Here is a 23,631-nt window from a genome sequence, read left to right as displayed (position 1 = left end):
AAATAAAACCAGAGGAACAAACAAATGGCTCATGCCAATCGTAGCTGCAAGTGATATATAAATAAACCAGTTTTCTCCTCGGCAAACCACACAGCTGAGGAGAACGTACGCATACACATCACAATACCATTGATTGAATGGACTGAAATAAAGCTTATCCTGCTACGAGCTATTTCAGGAGGTTTATGAAAGAGAAACTGTAATAAAGTTGTACACAGGAAGCTGAATCAGCTTCGCATCACTCCAGACAGACACCAGCAGTCAGACAGTGCAACCCATCGGATGCATTTTGCCATCACCGCTACTGCAACACTTCACAAAGACTAACCGTTAGTCGAGGACTGGGCAGTGCCACTTCACATACATTACACAGCACCGCCTTCAAAGTACATGCATTACAGTTTCGTACTGGGCAGCAGACAAATGACAAGTAGGCAACAGAGGTGTATGCATAAAAATACAGTTACGTTTGACATGCAATTAAGCTATGACAAAGGTATATTTGGAACTGGAGAAAAAGCAGAACAAAATCCTTGTTTTACAGTCAGGCTGTAAACTTCTGCCAATGGTACCACAAGCAGCGTTGTAAACCGAGACCTCTCGTGCCTTCAGCAGTTCTGAAGGGTCAGCGTGTCGGCAAGAACGCCTCGGGCACCTCGCATGGCTCAGCCTGGAGTAGTGCTTGGGTGCTCTGCTGCACGAGCTTCAGAGACCACGCTACCAGGAGAAGCGAGGGGAAAAAAAGAAATCCCAACTCTTGCAGAACAGGGCTAGAGAAGACTAGAAAAATATTTTGTTCACCATCTGAAAGATCCTACTAATAGAAATAGAGAATCGGGCTATAAATAGAGCTACTTCTACTTAGACTTAAGCCTTTAAAATCTGCTACTTTTGAGGTGATTCATGATTTTCCTTCCTTTTTAACCTCTTGATATTACTATAAGCTCAAAAACCTCTGTGAAGAGAAAAAGAAATGAAGCATTATTTAAGGTAACTTTGACAACTGAGGTTGGTTGGTTGCTTGAACAAATTAACCAATTTTAAAAAGAAAAGGCTTTTTAGGTATGTATTAAGACTTACAGGGTCCACGGTAAAGAACTCCATGCTGGTAGTAAAGCAGACTATGCAACCACATCATGATTTGAAGTTTTCAAGTGAGCTGACTGTTTTTGGGCTGAGTGTACATTTACAACCCACCCCCAAAAATAAAATGGGATACATAGGACACCTTTGTCGTTAAAGTCACAATTCTTCTGTAGAAGTTATGGTTTGTCTCATGCAAAGCAATTTGTTGGGTCAAAACTGAGACATAACTGAATCTTCTATTCCATTCCTTAATGCTGACAAGGAGTTTCTGAAGTTTCCAAAATAGTGTTTCTTCCAGGAAGAAAATGTAAAGAAATACATGATAGAAACAGAGATACAGTTTGACATGTTAAAGATTAATTCAGAAAAACATCTGCTTAATTTAAATTTTACTATTAAATCCAGACATCTACTCATCTTGAAGAGGGCTTGCTGCCAGCCTCTCTCCTCAATGTCCTCATATTTTCCACCCATTTTTTCTTACGGAATCTTTTTTGTAAATCTTTTTCACTGCCAAGCTGCCAAAGAGATGTCCAAAAGGCCATAAGCTGCAGAAAGATTTCAGTTTTATCAGAACAGATAAAATAGATAGGTAGAAGGAAGAAAGAGAAAAAACAGACTGTATAAAATACTCAAACTGGGGGAAGGGCGCAAGTAAGGAAGGAAAACACCACAGCTTGCCATTTTATCTGTGTAGGGGAGCTGCACTGTGCAAACTCTTAACGCACTGAGCAAGAAGGGCACGTAGAGCCATTCTGGATACCCCTTGGCAGCTCAGGTCAAAACTATGAGTTTACACAAATAATTATCTAGCTCTAGATTCCTTATTAATTCTAAGGGGAGAAAATAAGTTTTAAAAGACTAAAAAAAAAAAAATCTACGTTTAAAAACAAAGCTCCAATAAAAAGTATCTTAAAGACCATCTTGAATTGCCAGACTTAATATGGTCAGAGCAATCCATAAGGCATTTGAACTAGATCTATTCAACTGCAGTTTGCTTATTTAATGGCTATCTTTTCACGACACATTCTGTCCTTTGTTTGCATTAAACACCTCAGGTCATCTCAAATGATATGAGGACTGGATGAATACCTATTGACCTACACATGTAAGGTTGTGCCATCAAAGTGTGCTTGCACTGATTTTTTTTCCTTTGAACATTCGTGTTAAGAAAGTCACTGTACCCAGCAATACCCTTCAATAGTGCAAGAAGAATATAGTTATCACTATCCTTAAAAAAGGGAGAGCCACCTTTATGTAAATAAAAGATTCAGATGCTACTTTTTTTTTCCTAAACCGGGATAGAAGAAAGGAGAATGAATGGGAAGCACAAAAGTAACAGATCAGTAAGGTCAACCAAGATACTCCAGTTGCATGTAAAACTTTCTCCCCTCAATCAGCCAGCATAGCCTCCCTTTCCTAGCTGTGCAAAACAGGGTTAACAGAGTTCTACCAGTTCTGGTTATCCCACCCATCATCAGCTGAAGATGCCTTTTTTGTTGCCTTAGGAGGTTTTTTGGTCTTGCTCTCCCCTCCTGTGTTTTCCCAGTTGGTCTCCCAATTTTCCCAACTGTCGCTGTTACTGTTCTTGTTGTTGGAGACTGTTCCCGAGCCCCACACGTCCCAGCTATCAGAGCTCTTCTTCTCTGTGGAATTGTCCACGTAGGTCCAGCTCTCACTGCTTGGAGATTTATGAGCTTTTGGTGGATCTGAGTTGCCAAAGGTCTCCCAGAAGCTTTGATCTACAGCACTGTTCTGGTAGCCCTCCCCTCCACTGTTCTGGTAGCTGTCTCCCTCAGCTGGTCTTTTATGGGGGAAAGAAAAAGGAAGGTAGAAATAAATTAGTTAGGACAAACACGCCAATAAAAGTAAACGACCACAAAGAAAGAAAATCAAAGGGCTACTGCCCTTTGCTTAAACAAAAACTGAGGATAAAGGCAGAAGAACTAAATATATTGCTCCGAATGGCATAAGCTTATATTCCAATTCACAGATTTTTGTTAACAGCCTTAAGTACCAATAGGCCCAGGGCAAGGGGATATGCATTTCGAATAATTTTAAAACCAAGGTGCCGTTGTTCTCAGCTTAAGAACTGTCATAAACAAATAGTTAGATTGAATTCCTCCCCTATTACATACAGGAGGACTACTAGCAAAGACAGAATAATTTCTTCATATTTAAAAATCACCCTCTGCTACTATACTGCAGAGAACATACAGGTGATAAGATCATGTGTTTAAAGAGACACAGAAAATAATAACAAAAAAATACCTTTCAGAATTATCATCTGGTTTGCCAGAAAAAAAAGTGGTAACATCTCGCCATCCTTTACTTCCAACTCCCTGAACCTAGAGAAAAAAAAGACACTCCATTCATTTGGACTGAACCAACACCTCTTCCAAGTCCAACAGCAAAAGTCACAACACATTTATCCACTTGTTCAGATAAAGAGAACACATTTCATTAGAAAATTTCACTCACAACTTATTAATATTTTTGATGGGCAGTTACATGGTTGATGTAAAGAACATACATTTGACCGCATTGTGCTGCTGGAAGACGTGAGAAGTAGGTCAAGTTTAGCTTTTTCACCCATCATTGTCAATAACAGCTTTTGAATTCTCTCCTAGACTTCCTTGACAAAAATGCTGGAATTATGCCTTATATAAAATTAAACTTAATGACAGAACTGATGTTTTGATGTTACGATTCATGTAACTAGTATTTATATTTCTACTGTTCTACAAAACTACTTTCAACCCTTTTCAGTGGTATTATTTCACTGCCCATGTAAAACAGGCCAAAGTTGAGTTCTAGAATAAACATGACTGCTAGGAGAATCCTTTGGGGTTATTATAATGGGTTGGCGTTGGATTAGAAACACAAATTCTGAAGCGACACCCATGGAAGTTACTATTCTAAGTCATAGATACAGAGGATGAATCCCAGAATTCAGACTTAAAGTTGCCAGGCTCTAAACAGGACAGGTAACATCACTTATTTTATTCAAATATTCCCAACATTTAAGCTGGTACATGATAGCGCTTCCAGGGCTGACTTTCACAGTGCTAGAAAGACCGACCCTCCTAGGTAACACTGTACAAGTTATCAAAAGAGGTATTAGATTGTGCAGGACTTCTGTACTTAGCAGTTGTAGAGAGCACTTACCACGTTACCAAGTAATGATAGCAAAAGAAGACAAAGAAAAAGGTACAGAACATTAGTAAGTTTAACTGTACAAATGTAACGCAAGCTGTCTCCATATTCTCTAGCAGACATTTTCTTTCAGTGTTTGGGACACTGGCTGTCTTACAACTCTCTATGCCCTTGGTGAAACTGTTACGAGGATACATCATACCTGTATAGCTTTTTAACGCCCCAATAGAAGTACTGCACACTTTCAAAATTTCAGTATTCCACACAAGCAGAGACTAAAGCTGCACTGGGGTATTGTTTCACTACAAACTCTTCATAAGAATATGGAGACTGGCTTTCTGTTTGGCCTCCTTAAAGGCAGGCAGGCCACTTCATACCTTGCTGGCCAACTGCGATACCCCCACGGTGACCTCCTCAAATATTTTCCCCTCTTTCACCTACGTGAATCAAAGTATTGGTAATTAGTCATAAAACAAAGTATTATGAAGTATTATTAAGCTTACTTGTGCTTAACAGCTAAAAACAAAAAGTGTAAAAAAAAACCCAAACAAACTGAAAGTTAAACAAAATATACTTAAGTCAAAGTTAAGAAAATGACATATGAAGTCCATTGATCTCTAATGGAGTGAACCTCAGTCCTTTGAAGTTTGTGGCAATTTTCTACTGATATACATACAGTTTGAGGAAGGTATCATTACACTAATGCTGAGCATAAAAACACCAATAGAAAAAAATCTCTAAATACATTTTACTATATAAAAAGATTCGGTTTGGAGAGATTAAAAACCTATCTGATCCATTTCATTCTCTATCTTTTATACATGCTTATTTAAATATTAAAAGGGCTTTGAACTTTGGTCAACCAGAATATAATTGATGCCTTTCACCAATTAATAAATGCCAGCTGTTGCAAAGCAAGTGTCTTTATATAACCATATACGTGCCAGGCAGTGATCATTGAACACTTAACTTCAGAAAGTAACACTTGTTTAGAACTAACAGCACAACATCCTAAGGGAGATAGACCCTTCTTTTTTTTAATAGAAAATGCAACATTCCTCATTAAATTGTCCTACAAAATAAAAATCAGCTCAAGGAAATGCACTCTAAAAATAACCCTGAAAATAATGCATCTAAGCACTCTGAAATAAGCTGTGGATAATTCTAGGGAATAGAAAACCAATTAGACTCTTCTCCTGTGATTTGAAATGCTATGTAAAGAATGTTGAATTAATAAAGGTAATGCAAGAGAAATTATTTTGTAATGTGATTAAACCATTCTTTTCAAATTGAAAATTAATCCATATCCCAAAGCGGTGGCACTGCTTCTCTTACGAGAGCAAAATTAGTCTGCTTTATCAAAACTAATATATTTTGGGAAAAGGTATGTAGGTAAGTAGAGCACCATTCTCAGAAAAGACTTCATCAAAATTTTGGAGCTGATCCAAAATTCTAGAAGCACAGAACAAATGCATGCCAAATTGGAAAGATGTAAAAGGACGGTTTTTTAAACATATGAAACAGGAAGGCAACATTTGACACTAGGGAGAATCTTCGACTAAAATTTGTAGTATTAGTGATCACTAGTCACTTATGAGGACTGCCTTGCTTTTTCTTTTTTTTTTTTACATGCCCATTAGTGACTATCTGTATTTACTCAGGTCAGCATGTGTGCTTTCTTCCAACTCCTGTTGGAAGTGCCATTAGCCACATGTTTTTGGTCACTAACAATTGAAAAGGGAAGATGAAAATCTGCTTCAAACTCGTTTCCTAGAAACAACACAGGAACTAGAACTGCTAATCAAAATGTTACTTAAGACCACACTTTGCATATGAATGCATGCAAAACTTGGTTTTAACTGACTACCAGAATATTCTGAATGAATACCAAGTAAAGGTTGCAAGAAAATGTTACTTCTATTGATAAATTGTCCCCATTCATCTTAAACATACACTTTGCCCCAAATTCTACTGCCCACAATGAGGCAGCAGATGAGCTACAGTGGCTCAAAGATGCTTAGCTGAATTAAAACAATGCTGGCAGGCAGATGGGTGAAACACTACGAACTTACCACTCAAAGATACTACTAACAGTTATTTTTTTTAATAACTGATTTTTATATCCAGTTAGGGGGCATTTTCATCTTGTCCTAAATTCTATTCTGGAAAGCATGCAATCTGTAAAATAATATCTAACGGGGAAGAACATAAGAGACTCCTGTGGACATGGGAAAGATTGGTGGAGGGAAATTACCATCATTAACCTTTCTTTGCTAACATACCAGCTTTGAATTACTCGATGTTTCCCCTTTGCTACTGTGCTAGTATATGAAAAACCAGAAGGACGCACTGACAAACTGGGCAGTTGTGGCAGGACGATCACTGCCTAAGTCAGCATAACCATGTTCTGCAAGTAATTTACTAGTTCCAAAGTTACCTTTTCCTGTGCAGGTTTGAGAACATTTTCATTTAATGTCTGACCTAACTCTGATGCCTATTTAAAAGCAAAACAAAAACAAAGTCAGTTATATTTTCCTTAAAAAAGAAAAAAAAAAAACAACCAAAAAAACCCCACAGCCAACATCTTCTGCAGGCTAAGTTCTCAGCAGTATCTCCAAAAACACACGAAGCCTTAAGCTTTGATTCACACAAGCAGAATGAGCTGAAAAGCACACACAGTACAGTGCTGCAGAAAACATTAAAAGAAAATTAAAAACAGATGCACATGGCAATAGGTTGTTGGAGATGCCCAGAGCCCAAGCAAAGTCTGACCTTGCACTGGAAGCAGAAGCAACGGTTCAACCGGCAATAGCCTAAAAGACGGGCCCCTTGCTAACGCCTGCAGCTGAATATTTGGAAGAACTGACCTCATCCACCCTTATTTTTCCTTACTAATGGAATTACTTGCAGAATTAGATCTTTTTGGCCGATTTTTCCCTAGTTCTTCTGTCTTGTCTGCTGCAATTGTCATCTGTAAATAACAGCCCAATTGTTTCTAAGCAATACACAAGAGGCAAAGCTGTGACAGAAGATTTTTGTAATCTTTTTTTATAGCTCCAGGTTTGCAGTGAGAGAAAACAATGAACTTCAGAAATCTGTTGCAATCCAGAACAAGTACAAGGATATTGTACTTCAGAGGCATCTTACAAAAAATGTAAGTCCACAGTGCAAGTCACAAAATTACTTTCATAAGACGATATTGACACGGACAGCAGGGTTTGCAAATGTTTCATTTGAAATCATTCCTTTCCCTACTACCATAATAAGTCTTTGATTGATTTAAACTTTTCTTCAGAATTGCCATATTATACTGATTACCTTCTGAATTAGCCCAATTAATCTAAAAGGGCCAATTTGCTTGTGAGACAAACATTATTCCTAAACATTAGCAGAGTCTAATGAAGTTTCATTTCCTGAGGGTTTATATCTCATCGCTAACATTGGCTAGGGTGTAAGCCTTCATTCATATTCTTCCTGGGGGAGCATCTTTCCTCCACAGATTCCCTGGTGTCTAAAAAGTATTCCCCTTAGCCACAGCACTACTAGGATCTCCCCTCTACCTAGCCACCATTATCTCCGATACTTCTACTCCTTACCAGTTCAAAAGTTATTTGAAAAGACAAAGGCAAAAGGTAACCCCATTTCCACCTAGTAAGAAACATGAATGCAAATCACAGAAGGCTTGTTTCCATTGGAAGTGGAAAGTGTTTAAGAAAAACAAGAAAGGGGATTTTTCATCTTTGAAAAATCCTTCAGAGTCTATTAAACCTGGCAAACTGTTTGTGTTATATAATAAAGAGTGTAATACACTAACAGTTCAGGTATGCTAAGTGAAGTCATTGCTAGAATCGGGAAGAATTATTATATTATCCCACATAATTTTGTAAATACGGAAAGGGAAGATTTGTGTACAATTGTGTTTGCATCTGAATCGCTTCTTCATCTTCACTATTGCTGAATTTAGGACAGCATCCTAACCACCATTACAAACACTACATAACGGGCATTTATTAAAGAGTCTGCCTTCAAACAACACCCCAGGGTAGCTCTTGATATACTGCATTCCTGATCAGACATGCAAACGGAAATCCTGAATTCATCTGTGTTTATGAAGAGCATGGACAAAGTACAGCATGTTTTCTGAGAGTGCAGAGCTTGGATATCTCTATCCAATTTAACCTGTTTTAAATAGGTTTGAAGAAACATTACCGTATGAAACACACAGTACTATTCTAAACAGATTTGACTTAAGGCAAAAAAAGAAAAGACAGCTCAAGAGCAAATGCACATATTCAGCACGAACAGCGACAAGGAGTCCATGCACAAGAATACATGTGAGGGCGTTACCGGCTCTGGCTGCTGCTTGTAGCCCCAAAACTTTACCCAGACAGCAAAAGAGAAAGAGCAAGGAAGGTAGAAGCAGCTTTTAGCAAAAAATTGGCAGCATTTTTTCAGGCAAGTTAAATAGCATGAACCTTTTCCAACTTTAACATCTACTGACAAGACAAACAGTGAATATGTTTGGTCACTGGACACCAAATATACTTTTAAACAATATATTACATCAAAAAGACGTTTAATCTGTTCCACAGAGCAAAAGATTAGATGTTTCAGGAACAAAATTTAAGCTTCAGTAACACAGCTTAGACTCTAGAGCACCATGTTGCTGTGGTCCTTGTCAGTAGATATGATGAGCTTTTACACTTAATATTACATTTACATTTGCTGCTAATACTAAAGAAAGGACAGTTTTCTAACTGGGAAACTGCCGGAAGGAGCGAAAGAGGAAGACTTGTAGAACACTTAGATTTTCTTACAGAAGCCAAGCAGCAAATACTTTAAAGCTTCTAAGTATCAAGTTTGGGAGCTTTAACAAGACATTTTTGTTGCAAAACATGCATAAGTTTGGCTTGCTATTTGGAGTATTAATATTCTACTGCATACATCTGTTTGAACACCAACACCTGCAGTTTCGCATTTGTTTTGAGCAATACAATCCTATGCATATCGGAAAGCATGGCAAGCTAATGCTATACATACAAGAAGAGTTACAGTTCAAAGTATAACTCCCGTTATCGTCCATTAATATATGTAAGCACTCTCTCACTCAGAACTTTGGCACAGTAAGAAACCTATTCTTTTACACATTTTTACGTTTGAATTTAAAACTTCTCCATGCAAACAGATCTTGCTTATGTCAGAGCTCTGTGTAATTCAGGTCTGACTGTCTCTTATTTTAACCCTAGTTTGAAAGAGGAAATGCTTTTGTAATTGCTATTTTTAAATACACACAAGCAAGTTAATTGAATAACAATATTAAGCAGTTCACCTTTGTAATATCTTATTAGGCTTTAGCAATGGAAAGATGGCTTGCATTATATTATATCACCAAGAAAACTACTTCAAGATAGACCACATTTAAGGTTCACAAAAATAAATAAGGCTATTTTAAGTCTGCAAGCATGAATTAAAGCATTTCATTCTACTGCCTCTCCAATACACCCAACAGTTATACACAGCAGAGTATCACTGTTTATTTCTTGCTTAATTGGATCACAGCAGTTGTTTGCAATCCCCACAGAAATGAAAGCTAGAACCTAAAAATTACTGTGTACTGTGAAGGATAAACACACTGGTCTGTTGATGACCAAGTCTAAATCAATTGGTGCACGCAAATACATAACATTTAAAGCGAATTACAGTCAATAAGACAGAACTAAATCTATAATCACCTTTTGACTTGCTTGAGATCCAAATCTGGTAGCCTGTGAAAAGAAGCAAATACATTCAAGTTTAAAAATCAAAGGCTTTATTCCTAGTAAACACACACATTTAGAAATGTTGCATGATCCTCTCCAAGATGAATGGACCTTTGCCAGAATTTCACAGCGAACAGAGAACATCCATATCACCACCTCCGGTACCCCACATTGCTCTGGGAAAGTATCAGTCTTTCTCAACTTACAACAGGGGTAAGAAAGGATCTTCGATATAGACTAGACCCTGGTGGGCCAATGCGGATAAGTATCAATATTTTTGACTCTCATAATGTCACCCAAAGTATTTTTCTTAAGAGATAACTGTTATGCTCATAAAAGTTTGGAAGAATACCACGCAAAACTGAAAAACGTTGTAATGCACTATTTTCACAAAAAAACATTTAATCTCTTTCCACCATCATCTACTTAAAATGTAATAAATTTTTCATTCCTCTGGTTTCAGTCTACAGTTAGTTGAATGATTGTCACCTAAGTGTGCAAATTTGCAGAACATGCAGAGCGTGAAGACCATGCCTCAGTTTTTCCCAAAGCATCCCTCTGGGCACAACCTCTGCCCAATAAGCTTTCTATTTAAACTGACAAAAATGCTGTAAATAGAGAGAAATCGAAGGAAGAGAAAAAAAAAACCCAAAGCATCAGCAATTTGTAACTTGGTATTAAATTCCTGCTGAAGAATGCAATTTGGCCTTACTTGGCATAGACCAAAATTTCTGCTTTATAAATAAAAATTTTTGTTTATCTAGGGAGTATAAAAATGGCAGTTGAGTTCTTTCTTGATGCTTACATCCGGTGGACAAATTTACAAAAATGTCCATCCAGAAACATGAGAAATAGTTAAGGCAGAGATCTGCATTCAATATGCATCTATTTCATATGCCATAGGCAGAGTTTACTTTGTCTTGGTAATACTTTTAAAGATATATCCGTATTAGAACACTAACAGAATCTCTGAGTTTACAAGAATTACACTGAAATACATTTTGTTTACTTACACCCTCTTTAGCAGCTGAGGCAATCTTGCTTGCTCCAGTTGTAAAACTGCTCCATCCCTTTAAAGAAAGTGAGAATGTCGTTAAGCGAGGTGTGAATAATACTAGTGAATAACCAAGTGTTCACTCTTACATGTTAATTTAAGTCAAAATGTTCTCCAGTACAGCTTGTCCTGTAGTCATACGTAGTCTCTCACTTAACTGTAATATAGCGATAAGCTTCCATTATTTGTGTCAAAACGGCTGCAATTTGAACAAACCCAAGTGCTTCAGATGTTATTCTACTAAAAACAGCTACATGAAAAAAAATTCCTCCCCCCGACAAGGAAAGTAAAAGAACAAAAAAAGACATTGAAACCTTAGTAAACAGATTGGCTTTTTAACAAGTAAGTACTGGATGGAGAAAAAACAAGGAGCAGCTAAAATGTATGCCTTGAAAAATCTGAAGAGAAATCAAGAATTGGTGCTCAAAAACATGAGGCAGCAACTCATAAAATGCCCACTCAGCAATTTTCAGTTTCATAATAAAGCTTCAAACTGCTTGTTTCCTGCAAATTTTACCTTTAAAAACAAAAGAAACAAAGCTTTATTTTGCCTCATTGGTTCCTGAAAGATTTGAAAACCATTGGCCATTTCTTAAAACACTTTTCTGTAATGAATCAGAAAAGGTTTCTTCTAACTACTGATTGTCAGATACTGATTAAGAAATCAGCTAAAAGAAAGTGAAGCGGGAGAGTGTTTCTAATGATTTTTTTTTTAACAAAATCATTAAAAATTACTTCTCAACTCTTTAGATTTCAGTTCTTGTTAGTAACTCATTTATCCAGAATCTTTCCAGTAAAACAAGTGGAAAAAAACCCACCATACTTGAATGGATAAAAAACAGAAATAAACATTAACACGTCTGTGGTTCTCCTTGTATATAACAATGAATGAAGAAACAGATGTAAGCTTTTTTTTTCTTTGCAGATCATCACCACTTAATTTTAAGCTGTGTTACAGAACCTTTTAAACACGGCGCCACGAATGCAAGCTTAATATCCACGTCTACCACTGCCTTTTATCAATTTGATTTCCAACAAAGTGTGGATGTTTTGGTAACATATTACCTTTTGGGTAGATTTCCATACAAAGGCCGTAAATAGTAGAATCTTTTTCTCATTACCCCTTCTATTTAATTTGACTACGCCACATATTTAGGTTGAGGGAACGTCTTTTAAAAAAAGCAGCAAAAAATATTTTTTGCCTATCCTTTTGAAATCTCTTCATTAATTGTCTTTCTTGTCCTATGCTGACACACTACAAGATGATTATGTCACTATTTCCACACAAGGCAAAGTGATGTGTCTCATAGTTTTTATGTTAAGCAGAGTCTCAAGGGAGTCAAGACAAACCTAAACTGCAGTTACATCTGTTCTTTACAGAATGAGTTGGATAGTGTAGTCTGTGTGAAATCTACAGAAAGTGCTCCTTCTGATATGTAACAGCAGAAAACAACATATATACATAAATATGGCATGTGTGGGGAAAAACGATCATACACAGTGCAAGGAAACTAGGTTTCCTCTCTAGCATGAATATGCATGCAAATATTCAGTCTCACTATAATAAACGACTTAAAATCGCACTGTAGTATGTATCTGTGGTCACAAGAGGGCATTTTAATCATAAGTTTCAATGAGATCATGTGTTCAAATAATGGTAGGCAGTAACTTGGACAATACAGTATCATCTCTCCTTTGCTGTCTTAGCACATCTGCAATACATTATAGATGTGGTGTCTAATCAGAACTCTCTAGCCTACAATCTATGACATACCTAGAAAATATTCAGCAAACCTCTACTAAGCACCCTGTAGAATCACCTGGAATACTGTTCAAAGGATCAGGTATTACCTTTTTCGATTATGTTCTAGTGAAATTACTGTATTTTTGAAAAAAAAAAAAAAACAAAACAAACAATGGAACCTGGTGTGGATATTTAGACCGATGATATGATGAGGCTCTACAGAAGACTACTGGCCACTAACCCTGGTAGAAAACCTTACTGTATTTCAAAGTGACTCCGAAACCCAAATATCATTCAGTACTGTTACTTTGCAGCCTATCAAAGCACCAGTACGTCCCCGACTGCCTCCGACTTTATTCTCATTTTCCTTCAACAATGCATCTTTCACTATCTCTACTTTAATCATGACAACTGTTCAACCATATGCTGTTATCTCTTCACACTCTGTCACAAGTATTTCAAATGTTTCCATCACTGCTCAGAGCTTCTGGCACCCATGTACACACACATTTCAGTTGTTTTCCACTGAACATACCTAATATGGTTAATCTATTTAGAGCATTACCAGCCTAACCACTATTCCCAACAGGTAATTACTTTTTTTTTCCCTCCAAGCCCTGTTGGGTATTAGTTCTTAATCCATTGCTATATCCTCATTTCCTTATTTCTATGAGCTGATACCAGACATAATTCCTAAGTTTTGCTCAAGTTTCTCCCTTTGTTTTGCCTTTTAAAGTCCACCAGTACCTTCTTCACTCTTTGAGAATACAACCAATACTCTACATCTCTCTGCGTATCTACTTGCAGTCTTTAGTTTCTCTTCTCCATTTATAGTCTCCCATAACAGGGGATAAAATAGAAGAAAATAGTAATTCAGGTCACCGAAAGCTTCAAGCACTTCCTTACCGAGTACAATGAAGACATAGCATTATTCAGGAAGTCATCCTCTTTTTTCGGAGGGTTTACTGTGTTTCCAAACCCCACGTAGCGATTCTCTTGGCCACTACCATAAGAAAATTAATACATAGTATCTGTATTAGCATGCATTCATTAAACAAAAGCTGAAATGCATGAAAGAATGACAACTGTTTAACAGACTAACACCTAGGAAAAAAGTCCTAAAGCACCCAAAATACAAAACCACTCACTTCATAAAGACATAACACCAACAAGGATCCACTGGGCACTCCTTGCAAATTAGTGTCCCCTATGCAAGCTAATGTGGTCTTAATAATTCTCCAGGTTTAACAGATCACTGGTATCAGAAGTCTGTGTAAATCCTAATAAAGTGATACATCAAAATGGGAAAAGAAAAGAACAAAACAGTGCTAGCTTTATAAACCCCCGTTTAACTCAAATCATTATAAAATACTATATACACTAAAAATTCCCTAGTTTGGAGCCCACCACAGTAACATTTTGAGTTACAAGCTCCTTCTTCAATGCTATTCAAACATTTTTGTTACACAAATGCATTAAGAGGCACTTTCCTTCCTCTTACCCTTTATCATATATTATCAACATATTTTTAACAGTAAACAAGATGTAACTGTTAACTAGTGAATCAGCATCACAGCTGTGTAGCTGTAGTGTAACATCCGAGCCTTTGTTATGCTAGAGGGCCAGGCACTCAAAAAGTTAATAAATACTGCATTACCCTTGGTAGGAGCTGACATCATCATTTAACCAGTCTTCAAAAGCCTTGTCAGAAGAGGCAGTTGCAGTCTGAGATTGTCCAGCAGAACTACTGAAATGAAAGATTTAAGAATCAAACTGTGTAAACCAAAAACCACTAGCTCAGCAGTGCAGCTTGACATATATCATAATAATACAGGTGCAAAATTGATTATTTCTTCCGTCTATCAAGTAGGGAACTCTAATGCAACCACTAAAAGCCACTGGAGTATTGAATGAATAAAGCAACAGTAGACCCAGACACAGACAATGCTACTCAGACTACAGCTAGCCCCTGAACTTGCTGGATGATGGCCAGGCATGAAGCGCTTGTTCCCTTGATTTACAACCGCTTTTTCAGTTAACTTGATTCTTTAGTGCAAAGAGTAACAAACACTACATGCAAAAGCAGAAAAACAAAACTGCTGCGGTCCAGCCTTGATGCTCTCATTAGTAATCAGCACCGTAAGGAAAAAGTCTGTTTCTTCTTCCCTCTGTTCAATCATGAACTGGAACAGCACTACAGTTAAGGCAAGGCTGTGAAACACTACGTGTGATTGACACAATGACTAGTCTCAGGTGCATTACAAGTCAAGATAAAAAGAGCATGGCTTGTCCTCTGCTCTTGCTCACTTGTCTCTGCCGTGGTTTAAGGTTCAGGTGGAGGAATTATTACAGAAATTAGAGTCCTGCTACCTCATATTCCTTAACTTCAGCAAAAGAAATGCTTGTTCAGACAACACCATCAACAGAATAAAACCAGCAGACATTCAAACATCAGGTTTTGATCCTGCTGTAGCTGTATCAACAATAGATAACAAGAATACATACCGATGAGTGGAAGAGAGAGACATTTTAGGCTGAGGTGGAGTCCAGTTCCTCGCAGGAGAAGTTTCAATGGACCACTCCTTGCCTTCAGCTATTGTAGCTACCTAGAAGAGGTAGGAAAATAATCAAGAATGCTAGGTCAAATTTTTCATACAATTTATACACTGGTCCCGTAAAGTGAGGACAAGTCATTTTTCCAATTTGCTGCCGGCGGCATAGATCAATTAATTTGTTTTCACAAGAAAACAATTTTTTTCTGAATCTCAGGCTAGTAACGTTGAATTGAACACTGATTTTATTTCAGGCAATTGATTTTAGGCAACTTCTTCAAACAGGCAAATTTGGTTTGAAGAGAAAAGCCTAGATTAATAAAGAAATGTAAGCACTGATCTCAGAATAATGGAGGAATAGAAAGAGATGGATTTATACTCTAGCATAGGGTGGCTAAAATACATACACAGATTTTAAATGTTCTCTCTGCCTCCTTCAAACAAGGGACCTGAACTTCATCTCTTCACCCCATACCGCTCCTCCAATCCAAGTCATAACTTCAGCAAGTTAATATAAAAATTCCAAAGGCCTTGCCACAGAAACTCTATAGCTCCCCATTTCACATACTAAAAGGCCTACAGCACAAAACTTACGAATTCTTTGCTTTCATCAAGATACCCCTCTTTAGCCAACCATCTTCTATTCCTAGCAAGTTCTAAAGATGCAAAGAGACAACACACGCAACAAACTTCAAAACTGCGTGGATATCCCAGTAAGCACAGAATGTACCTTCTTACCACTTTCGTGTGGGGGTCAGCAGAAAAATACAGTATCTTTGTGAGTCTCTAAGCTCACGAGTTCAAGTTGTTCGTCATTTCATTTTTGGAAATTCCAAACCTCCACAAAATGATAATGCCATTACAATTACTAATTTATTTGTTTATAGGCCTGCCAGTGTTTGGCAAATTAGTTTACCATTGTGTTACTACATATACAAAAGATTTATAAACAATCACTTCGGATAAAACTGCACTGCTGAAGTAGTAAACTGTGGATTGGGACAGCTCCACTAACTAACTAGTTGCAACAAATTGCAGCAGTGAAAATCTGAGCCACCTCAGCTAAATGCAGAAAAGAAAGTTTCTAAAGAAAATTCTTACAAGAGTTGGGAAGAAGCACTCTAAGACTTCTCCCTTTCAAGAACCATTGCAGAGGTTCAAAAGATTGCTACTTTCCCTTCCTCCCCTTCAAAAACAGTGCTTACAAAGTACTTTGATATTTTCAGACAGTAGGTGATGAGGACACACACACAACTGAAGTTACCTGATCTCTAAAAAGAGCTGCAGCTTTGCTGTTGTACTTCTCTTGCATTGACCAGCAGGGATCGTAGTCATCTTGAGACTCCAAGAACTCTCGAAATTTGCTATTACCTCCAGCCTTCATCTTCTCCAGCTCAATATCCTTCCATTTGTCCATGGTTACTGAACGTACAAAACTGAAAAGCAGTTTTTTTAAAAAAAAAAAAATTAAATCACAGCTTGTTATAATTTCCTGCTATATCAGCAGGGACAAAAAGAAAAGCTTATTACAACCTATCTCAAAGGATGTAATGTTAGAGAACATGTTAGAGAACACTCTCCAAGTATAGAAAGATAGATCATCCTAAGAAGGTGGTCAGATCCTCACTGAAATAAGCTAAAATCATGCCATTTATTAGCGCTTAAAGGAGACAGTCAACAGAAGGCAAAAAACAGACAGAAAAAGCAGCTTTCTTCAAGTCCAGAAATTAATCTAACCCACCATATAAAAGAAACTTTTCCCATACTTTTTCACTCTGCAATTTTCTTTTCCTGTCTGTTTTCACAGTTACACTTAAGTGACCTGCGAGGACACCTCCTGTCCCACTCCATGCTTCTGCTCATAACGACCATCAAGTACTGACAGCTCAACTGTTTAAAATAGCCGACCCTACAACCTGACCTCATCCCAGGGCATTTATGACTGCAGTTAGCACCTCAACTCTGCTTTGAGCCGTAAATTCTTGCTGCTGCTCTTAAACTATATTAAAAAACACAACAACAAAACAAACAAAAAACCCACAAAAAACCCAAACAGTGCCCTATTGTTAAATACAAGGTCACAGGGGAGGAAAAAGTGAGACATCATCCTCAAGAAGGCTCTTTAAAATTTGTATCTTGACCGATTTCTTTCTTTTTGTCCCCAAAGAAATACCCTTCATCATATCCTCATCTCAGTAATTTCATTTTTTCTTTCATGTAACATATGGAATAGTTCCGAATTCTCATTTCCTATGCAATTTCTACTCACTAATGAGCTTCAAATCACCCCTTGAAAAGCAAAGCACATACTTCTGGACAGCCTCCTTGCTCTTCCCTCCTGGACTTTCTCTCCCTGTCTCATTTGAGTAACTATCCCATGCTCTGCCCCTATTATATATACACACACTGTGAGTCTCTAGAACACATTACAGTTCTTATTCCATAGATTCCTGTCTCAGTTGAGCATGTTTCTTGGAAAAAACAAAAACTATCATTTATATTACAAAAAAAAAAATCTCCTGAACAGAATGAAACTGTTTTATACACTTGCATACACTACAGAAATATTCTGTAAGCACACTGTGACTTTTTTCGCTCAACTCAAGCTGCTCTGGCACTACTTCAGTTTTAATCGATAAAGATTATACAATATTAAAAGAATAGAGTACAAGGACTAGTGCAGTATTGCCAAACACCACTGCACAACCTCAAGACGTAGCTAGAGACATTACTTTCTAGAACTGGGCATAACATAGCTGCACTCTGCAGCACACACCCCAAGTAATTACAGACAAGGCACAGAGAGTAAAGCTCACTTTGCGTGAAGCAAAACTGCCAGCGAAATGTTGGATTTGAGACATTCTATACCCTTCCGAAACAATACATCCTGTTCACAGCCACAATGCACCCTGAGGTAACCCAACTTAGTCCATCGTCTGCTTGAAAGACTGACCTGAGGTGAACTCCCAAGCCTCGGTGTTTTCCTGAGCACTCAAGACAGATCCAAATTCCATAGGTCACACTCACCCACTGGGGGTTAAATGCACCACACTCAAAACAGACCTACAAGAGAAAAACAATTATCTCTCTCAGTCATCGCTTGTCCAAGTGAAGTTTTCACAGTACAGCTCAAAAAGTCAAATCATGAAAACGTTACATGCAGAAAATAATTTCAGAAGGGAGAGTTCTTAGCGTTTGGAAAACCTTCCCTGACAGCATAAGCTTCCTTCAAATATTTATTTATGCTGCATGGAACGAAATATTCATTAACTTGCCTGACTTGGATTATAAAAATTACTGTAACAACTACCAAAAGCCAGTGACGTAATACAGATGAGCGAGTTGAAATTAACGAGCAAAGAATTCAACTGGGTTTCATTTCCAGATTGTTTTGAAGGAGGAGAAAGTAACCAAACTGAATTCTTGAAGTTTCCTTGGCAAAATAAAGATGCAACATTTAAATTTTGGAACATTTATTCAGTCATACTACAGCTTGGCAGTAAATGATAGAAGATCCAAACAGAGGTTTTTCTTAAAAATAGCTTTATTGCTCACACAGTGCAACATAAGTTCTTATGATGGGAATCACCATTCAAGGTTTAATGCATTGATATAAATAGAACTGAACCTGTCCATTGGCTATCACATGTAAGGTAGCGTATTGAAATAGATCGTTTTAATTAAGCTGTGCCCAAGACATCACTTCTTCGACAGACTCCGGGGGTTACAGCATTACTAGAGCTTCTGAAAGACTTGTGCCAAATATGCAGCAATGTATTATAATACATATAGGAATAAAAGTTACCGGAACTCACACAACTATGAGATATCCAAATTTATATGTTACTGTTAGTTAGCCATACTAGTGCTATAAATACGATAGCTGTGGTAGACCGCAACATACATCTGGAGTAGGTAAAAAGAAAACTCAATTCTACAAAACTAATCTAAAGAAGATTATAATTCTCTCACATTGTTCTCATCTTGTGCTCTGACTTCCTTGAGAACTTTCCTTGTTCTTGGACTTGCCATGATTCTACAAAGGGAGAAAAAGAAAAACAAAAAACCAAGTCATATTCAAGGATTTGATACTGGTAAGATGTTCAGTACCTTACAAGCATATCTCTATGAAAAAGAGCTTGCAATCTAAACTACTGAATCACAATCAATTGCAGGGGGAAAAACAAACAAACAAAACACCAAAAACCCCACAACCTTACTTTTCCATTTACTTTGTACATTTTGGAGGATTTAGTCATCTTAATTAATTCATTGCAAAGGTGTAATTCAGCCATAGCTGAAAAGCGGGGGGGGGGTGATAAACATGGAAACTCTTCTATGGCATATGTTACACCAGACAGACTCTTACTTGATGCTGCTCCCAGACCCATCCACTACCCTTTCTGAAAGCACTTTATAATCATGCATGATCACACGGGATCACATGCATACAACTACACAGACCTAAGCAAAAAATAGGAGAAACTCTTACACTTGAGAGTGCTGAACACATTGCTAAGAGTGCTTTACTAGAAGATACAAAAAAATCATGATTTTCCAGAAATACTGAGTTCGCTTATCAATTGAATTCTAAGAAAATAAGGCAATTACTGGGATCTTTTACACAAAATAAAATTCTAATTCCGAGTCTGTCTCGCTGGCAGACCACATCATCTTACTCTGATTTTTATGAAGCACGAAACACAGCAGCAGGGAGCGGTGTCAAGCTACAGATAAAATTCACATTAAGGAAAAAAACGCGACTCACGCACAGTATACAGACTGGAAAAACTAAAAGTACACAAAACACTCATGATTAAAAGAAATACAGTGTAGGGTGCAGCATAAGACTGCAATTTAGATAAAAAATTAATTCACTTTTCCAACTAATTTGGTAGTACAGTATTTAAATTAACTTTAAATAAATAACATCTCTTCTTCCTTTTTATTTCCAGTCCGTCTTTTCATTTCTACTCCAGAAAATGAACTTCTAAGACGTAATAAAAACCAGAGAAGTCACCAAGCTGACTAGAAACAGCACCAACTACTAAATGTCAGTTTATCAGTCAGTCAAGATACAAACCAAAAAATAGCAAGTCAATGTTTCCATCAAACACTGGTCTGAGAGGCAGAAACGCCTTGAGGCAAGTCTTTGACACTTGTTCACTGTGCTATTTGACTAAACCGTCATAAGTCCTTAAATTATCGGTAGGATTAACAATCTTGCAATAATTTTAGAAGGTAAATGATTAAGTGTTAAGCTTAAGCTTTAGAAGGTAAATGATTAAGCAACCCAGTAAGGGATGGAGGGAGAACATATCTTTAATTAGAAAAGGAAGGCTATTTTAAAAAGAAAAATGCTACAGGTAAGAAAACATTAAATTTGTATGAATGTGACATTCATACATGACGTCAATTTCTTAGACATCTCTAAAGCAGAACAAGCCTTCCTGTGAACTGCAACCACAGCGGTACAATAAATACAATTATACGCACGACCAGCTAAGACAACATGATTCATAAAGAAATAAGCTCAACATTGTACCTACGTATTATCACTGTTAAAAGCAGAAGTTATCTGTGGCAGAACTCACTGCCTCTTATCTAAAGCACTTATTCCTTCGTAAACATCTTGTTGACAAGCACTTAATTCTCTGTAATTTAAGGGACAATGTTTTCACTGACATTTAGAATATGCTATCTTTCAATCTTAATTTTTATTAGACAAAAACAGATTAAGTTGTGGGAAAAAAGTGTTTTAGACTAAAAAGGTTACTGTAATTAATGGTGAGTAAAACCTTCCAGTCATCCTGCATCAAATTAAAACTGAACAGAATTATTTTTATCAATAATCAAATGGAAATTGTGTAACTTTCAAAAAAGGGAAGAAAAAGCGTGGCAAGCGACCCCTTGTATAACAAAACACTTTCTCCAAAAGCATTCCAATAACAACATTTAATTTTATATAACTTACTCATGCGCATGTGAGGAAGGAGATAGCACTACACATAAAACACGTTTGCTCATAAACTAGAGACCATAAACACATTTACATAAATCGAAGTCCACGTCTTCAATTCTAGTATTTGCCACTGGCAAGATAAGGGAAAATTCTCCCTCTGCAGTACAAAAATTAAGTAAATAACTTAGCAGTAATAGCCAGACAGACAATTGTGCATACTTTGGGCCCTCTTCTTTGCCATTTTTGTTACATTCTCTTTGCATGCCAACTCCCCTTCCTCAGGGCTGTATTTCCCCAGCGACTCCTTGTACATTACTGACAAGTTACAAGGTTCCTCTCTTTGGCTGGCCACTTATTCCCCTTACCGCCATCCTTCCTTTACCATTTTTTCCTCCTTTTCCCCAGGTTGTTAAAGCAGGTTTTCATTCGGAATAACAGAGGCAGACTATACATAAAGGCTTTCCAGCCTCAATGGCAAACGATCATTGCTGGAGCTGAACAGGAAAGCCCTTTCCCACTCCAATTCCACATGAGCCAGGAATTTTCTATAGAGCAGAAAGAGACATCCATCCCACAACAGCCAACATCCACACCATTTCAGTGTACATACACTGAATGCGAGTTTCAGATCTCCGACTCCAAGGTGACAGAGGAAGCAATTGCCTTTGGGTCTGCCATAACTGCTTTTTTTGACAAAAACTTTTTAAAAGAAAGACTTTGGCCAACTGCAATCTGAACACATGCCCATTCCAGAAGCACCAAGTTCCCTGACCAAACCACCACGCCTGTCTGGTGGGAAAGCAGAGCTTCACCCAGACCGCCTCATCCAAGAAAAGGAGGTGGTAACTAAGGCCACCAGCTTCTCACCTTTCTCTCATTCACCAAACCATCTGGAAATGAAGGAAAGGGGGACAAGGAAAAAGTCACACTCTAAGCTTGCTAATGGTTAAAGTCTTTAGAGGTGCCTACTCTATTTTCAACTATATTTGCCCACAAAGTTGTAAGTATCAAATTATCATTGTTTACCATCCAAAAGCTGAGCCCTAGTAGCTGACTGGGCCCATAGCCACTGCGCTGTTTAAGTTTCAGGAGTAAATACTGAAGTAACAACTGTGCAGACACCTTAAATAAACACGCAGTGTTTTGATCTGACATAAATGGACATAAGCAGTAAAAAAAATGTTTAGTTTAGGAATAAGTTTTCATTGAAGAATATAAATATTTTGGACTAAGAGTTCCAAGGGGGAAATAGACAGCTTCAGACAGACCAATCTCACACTCTTATTTGCCAATGAATCTGTTTCCAGAGCAAAAACTAGACATGCACCATATGAGTTTCCATGTTAGGAATCTTTAGTTTGCTAAAAGCAAGCAAAAAGGCAGAAGCGGCACTACACTTTTAGGTGGAAATGAGCCAGAATAGGACTTTGCTCCTCTGATGTAGCAGCAAATTCACACAGCCAACCTGTAAAGAGCTTTGCAATTCAGTATACGAAGATTAAGCGGGTGACGCGGTCTGCATGACTTCGTGGTCCTGAAGGCTCCCTGTGGGTCTCACCAGGGCAAAAAGCCCACAGAGACCTTGTCAGCTGAAGAAACGCTTTGAAACAAACGCTGCCACCCATCTCCATGGAGCAGGCAAGGTGCACTTTCAAATATGTATCAGCGACTGTTGCGTACTTTTAAAGTCGTGCAGTTCTGCGTACTCAGAAGCGCGGCCACCTTACCAAGAGCTTCACAGGGGAGGCGAGGAGGGCACCTTCTTCACGCACACCTGCGATGTCTGGATCCAGGCCGAGTCCTGGAGGCCTCCCTCAGAACATGGCCGGATTCCCGGCGAGCACCCCGGCCTCTCCTTTCTAGAAAAAAAAAAAGATTTAGATAAATGGGGGGGGAGGGAAAGGCCGTCGTGAGGAGAAGCTCAGGCCTCCTCCCCGCCACGCCAGCCTGGCACCAGCACCTCCTGCCTTCCCCTCAGGGACCGTCCTGTGTGACAGCCCACGGGGGCCGGGCCGGAGCGGAGCCGGCGCTGAGGCCTGCCCGCCCCGCCGAGCAACGGCTGACGGTGGGGCGAATCGCCCCAGGAGAGCGAGCCGCAGCCCGGGGGAGATGAAGGGGCCGGGTAACGCACCGGCCGTCCTGACGCGGCACCGCCGGTCCCGGTCCCGCCCGGCGCCTCACGGCGCAGTCGCTGCCCCGCCGCGGCCGGCGACGTTGCAGGGCCGCGAGGCATTGTGGGTGCCCGCCTTAACCCGCTGCGGCCCGGCCCGGGCGGGGAGGGAGCCGACGGGGGGCCGGGGATTCGGCCGAGGCCCCGG

At 38.5% G+C, this 23,631-nt stretch overlaps 1 protein-coding gene across 9 annotated transcripts; it reads right to left on the bottom strand.

Moving 5' to 3' along the window:
• Window positions 1–264: 264 nt before the first annotated feature.
• Window positions 265–23,537, bottom strand: ARFGAP1 (ARF GTPase activating protein 1). 9 transcript variants are annotated; one of them, XM_075166714.1, is made up of 14 exons: window positions 23,445–23,537; window positions 23,041–23,172; window positions 19,324–19,387; window positions 18,305–18,414; window positions 16,616–16,787; window positions 15,305–15,405; window positions 14,457–14,546; window positions 13,706–13,802; window positions 11,015–11,071; window positions 9,975–10,007; window positions 6,680–6,736; window positions 4,620–4,679; window positions 3,358–3,434; window positions 265–2,890 (listed from the first exon to the last, which is right to left on the bottom strand). In XM_075166714.1, the coding sequence occupies exons 3-14, from the start codon at window positions 19,381–19,383 to the stop codon at window positions 2,536–2,538; spliced, it is 1,269 nt and encodes a 422-aa protein (XP_075022815.1). In that variant the 5' UTR covers window positions 19,384–19,387; window positions 23,041–23,172; window positions 23,445–23,537; the 3' UTR covers window positions 265–2,535. The 9 variants fall into 9 exon arrangements, with proteins under 9 accessions (XP_075022815.1, XP_075022819.1, XP_075022820.1 ...); XM_075166718.1 differs by having other exon boundaries at window positions 22,994–23,172; window positions 23,445–23,527; XM_075166719.1 differs by having other exon boundaries at window positions 14,457–14,543; window positions 23,445–23,527.
• Window positions 23,538–23,631: the final 94 nt, after the last annotated feature.

The sequence above is a fragment of the Calonectris borealis genome, chromosome 17 (assembly GCF_964195595.1).
Source record: "Calonectris borealis chromosome 17, bCalBor7.hap1.2, whole genome shotgun sequence".
Classification (NCBI taxonomy): Eukaryota; Metazoa; Chordata; class Aves; order Procellariiformes; family Procellariidae; genus Calonectris; species Calonectris borealis.
The sequence above is the reverse complement of the archived record's forward strand: the minus strand, read 5'-3'. Positions and strand labels throughout refer to the sequence as shown.